Source organism: Triticum dicoccoides, chromosome 3B (genome assembly GCF_002162155.2).
Source record: "Triticum dicoccoides isolate Atlit2015 ecotype Zavitan chromosome 3B, WEW_v2.0, whole genome shotgun sequence".
NCBI classification, from domain to species: domain Eukaryota; kingdom Viridiplantae; phylum Streptophyta; class Magnoliopsida; order Poales; family Poaceae; genus Triticum; species Triticum dicoccoides.
In genome coordinates, this window is record NC_041385.1 from 143,965,235 (window position 1) to 143,969,294 (window position 4,060).

The 4,060-nt window shown below is 51.5% G+C and overlaps 1 protein-coding gene across 1 annotated transcript; it reads left to right on the forward strand.

Moving 5' to 3' along the window:
* Positions 1-537: 537 nt before the first annotated feature.
* LOC119279402 (BES1/BZR1 homolog protein 2-like) lies at positions 538-1,138 on the forward strand. Its single transcript, XM_037560647.1, has 2 exons — positions 538-882; positions 968-1,138. Exons 1-2 carry the CDS (start codon positions 538-540, stop codon positions 1,136-1,138), a joined length of 516 nt encoding a protein of 171 aa, XP_037416544.1.
* Positions 1,139-4,060: the final 2,922 nt, after the last annotated feature.

The following is a 4,060-nucleotide window of genomic DNA, read 5'->3' on the forward strand; positions in this document are numbered from 1 at the left end:
CCAATTGGCTTCATGCTCCTGGAAGTACTGGGCCCAATCCCCAATGGCTGCTTCATGCCGGCATCTTGATTCCTCCTTGATTTAACCCCAAAACCTAGCATGCATGCAGGTGTGTAGCGTACCACCCAACGCCACACAGATGTTACGTGCTGCCTCCAGGCGCCAACCACCTTATTCCCTCACACTGTCACACACACTCTCTCACTCAGATTAAGTGTGTATGTGTGTAGCTGCGTACTCACCTTATATTCCCGCGCCCAAGCCTGCAACGCTCCTGCGCCTGGGGAAGAGAAAAGGAGACCGAAGCGCCCACCCAATCCCGTAGCATGCAGCAAGTAAATTACTGTGTCCGGGCATGCACAGGGGCAAATTAGTCCAAAATAGATACAACCAGGTCGCAACAAGCCTCAGGCTCCCCTATAAATACCAGTACACTATGTGTGTGCAGAGTAGAGTGGGAGCTAGAAGGATCGACCGATCGAGCTAGGTAGCGAGTACGAGGCAATGGAAGGAGTGGCCAAGTCCATCATGGCGCCAATGGAGGTGGCCGGAGCCGGGAGGGAGGAGGCCGAGGCCGCGATGGAGGTGGCGGGGAGGAGGGGCTGCATCCGGTCGACGCGGGGCCCGTGGACGGTGCGGCGGCAGGCGCGGGGCGGGGCGGTGAAGACGTCGCTTCGGCACCCGACGCCGCGGGAGCGGGAGAACAACCGGCAGCGGGAGCGGCGGCGGCGGCAGGTGGCCACCAGGATCTACGCCGGCCTGCGCGCCAACGCCGGGTACGCGCTGCCCAAGCACGCCGACCAGAACGACGTGCTCCGGGCGCTCTGCGCCGAGGCGGGCTACGTCGTCGACGACGAAGGCAACGTCACGCGCTGCCCCGAGGTATCGACAGACTTCTTGCCCCGAATATACCATGTTGGTTTTGGTTACACTCACAGCGTTCCTCAACGAGTTTTGTGTTCTGCAGCGTTCCCCGGGCGTCGGCGCAAGCGGCAGCTCCGACCATCTGCAGCCGTCCTCACACAGCGGGGCGACGGAGGCAACAGCGGGGGACATCCACCAGGCGCTGCTTGAGCCGGAGGCGGAGCCGAAGCACAAGATATCCCTCGAGCTGACCCTCTCCTTCTCCTACATGTAGCCACCTTAGATCGATCATCACCCTCTGCGTCACGAATTAGCACTTAATTAGGTTCGACAGTTGAAAGTTCTATAAAAGAATGTATGTTGTGGAATGTGGAGCCATCCGTTGTTGCAGAGCAGCCCCTGTCTGAGCGGTGCGTGTTCATCTGGTAGCACTGGGAAGAACTTGTTCTCTCGCCGGCCGTCTGTTTTGTTATCGGGCCAGCCCGTTTATGTTCGCCCATTGTGTTTTTTTTTTTAATTTCTTGTCCACCCAGATTGTCTTTTCCCATTCCATTTCACGGGACTATTCTAGAGAGAGAGAGAGAGAGGAGCCAGAGAGCATGCGGAGCGGGACAGCGAGCTCTTCTCCGCTCCAGCTTGAGAATTTCTGCGGCTGTCGTTGCGGGATTCTGTTCCTTTTGTTGTGGTTTCCCGTCTTTGTTGTGTAGGTATTTTGCTGCTTCTCCTCGTCATAGATGTAGTGGCTCCTGTTCCCCTTGATTATGTTCCATTTGTGGCTTCAAATCTGCAGGATATTGGCGATCGATTTAGGTGCTTGAATCCCGTTGTTTTGGTTGTATTTGGTGGTTGATTTAGAGCATCTCTAGCAGACCCCGCAAAATGCGAACCCGCATATGTGTTTTACAGTTCGTGGAAAAGGGTGTATGCAGGCCGGCGTGACCGAGGATAGACTCAAACCCCGCAAAACAGGCCCGTAAAAAGGCATATTCACCGAATATGTGTTTTTACGGGTCGGCTACGCGGGGTCTGCTCGGGCAGTGCCGCGCCGACCCGCAAATCAAAAACCCCAATAAGCTAAAATGAGTTCAAATTCGGACAAATGAGTTCAAATTCAAACGCTAAAACATATTCGCGCGCGAAATAAAGCATAGTTTTGATAGGACAAACGCAAAAGGACTTGCAAAAGCGACGACCACGTCCGGCATCATCTTGGTCGATCTTCACTCAACGCCATCAAGTCCATGGAGATCATCGGAGCCACCGAATCCACCTCCGGCGCTTGTGCCAACGCCGGCAGCGAAATCATCGGCTGGTGCACTGAACGCATCGGCGACATTGGCTCCAAACCACCCACCGAATCCACCTCCCGCACTGTAACACGCACTGACCGACACAATCATTCTCCTCTTCAAGATTTCTCTTCTTGCCATATCATTGCCATTCTTTGGTGAGGTCGTCCATGTCATTGTGATTCATTGACATGATCTTGTTCTCTTCCACGAGCAACATGGATGTGGCTTTGTTCTCAGCAGCACGTACTCTTCTCTCCTCAATGGCCACTTTGCGCAGCCCCTCTTTCTTGAGCAACTCCCATTTCTCATGCTTCTCTCGCGCCTTCTTCTCGGCCAATCTTTCTTGATCTCCAACGACTTCAAAAGCATCATCTCATTTGGTTGCACCATGGCATCAATCTTCTCCCTCAAACTCACCGCTTCGTGCTCTCTCTTGATCTTCTCTCTAGTCTTCTTGTCGCCATCGGGCTTGTTCAAGTTCCTTGGGCCATCATCATCCTCATCTTCATCCATGTTTGTAAGTGAACCTCTCTTCGGTGGGGACTCTTTCTCTATCAACGCCCACTTTTCACAATTTTTGAGCAACTCCCAACAATGATCTAGTTTAAAGAATTTGCCTTCCGAAGCCTCCATGTCTTTGTACATATGTTGGGCAATTTTGTCCTACACAATTTGAACAATGCAATGTTTCATATGATGCAATCATTTTTAATGATGCAATGTGATTCGCACAACTTGAACAAAGGTAAAATGAACTCACATAGTCAGACTCCACGGTTCCACTTGGAGGTGCATTGCGTACTTGCTCCAAGCAAGCTGCCCAACGGCTGCAAATGGGCTTGATCACGTCCCAACGCCCTTGGAGAGACCGAAAGGTGCGTGGTGTCGTATTGGGATACTTTGCCATCATGCGGAAGTATTGATCTTCGATCCTTTGCTAATACCTCTTGGCGGTTTGAGAAGTACCCGTGCATGCGTCAAGAGACCGCACTCCATGCTTGATCAAGATTTGGTCTTCCAAGATCGTGTAGTTCTTTGATCTTTGGCTTTTTTCACTCTTTGCTTGTGATTGCTCATACACCAACTCATCGATCTCCTCCAATTTTTCTTCACCTCCATGATCATCCACACCGCCCTCCGTTTCATTGTACTCAAATGCGGCGAATGGGGCCTCATCGATGTCAACGGTGTTGGTGTCCAAAAAGTTCACGAACTCGGCAGTTGCATTGTTCGAACCACCACTATAGCGAACGGTAAAAAGTCATGAACTAATCACGAAAGCAAAGATTATTTCCATGACCGAAGAGTAAACGGATGACCGAGTCATACCTTGCCACTACTAGGAAAATGCTTATAGATAGAAGTTTACCAGTAGCGTTTGTTTCTGACCCCACGCTACTAGTAGTTAGTACCAGCGCTGGCTAGAAAGAGCGCTACTGGTATCAGTTAGCAGCAGCGCTTGTTATCTAACCCCACGCTACTGCTAAGTGTAACACACCACAATATCTGATCAATAAATATTAGCAGCGCTTGTCGCCCAACCAGCGCTACTGATAGTTTTGGATCTATAGCGCCTGTTGATATAAACGCGCTACTGCTATTTTTTCTATCTATAACATTTTACCAGTAGCATGTTCTTTTAGCCCGCGCTATAGGTAGTGCACCACCAGCCGTAGATATTTTGCAAGCTGCCATAGTAGTAGCGCATAGGTGACCCGTGCTACTGCTATGCCCGCCAGCCACCTACCACTTTTCCCCTCCTTCCTCCCCTTTATTCTTCCCCCCTCCTTCCTTTCTCCCTCTTTCCTTGCACCTTGATTGTTCCAATGCTCCTCCTCCACCACCCCTCCATTAGAGCCCTCCCTTCCCCTCTTCTTTGCCCTTCCACCACCCCCCTCTTCTTT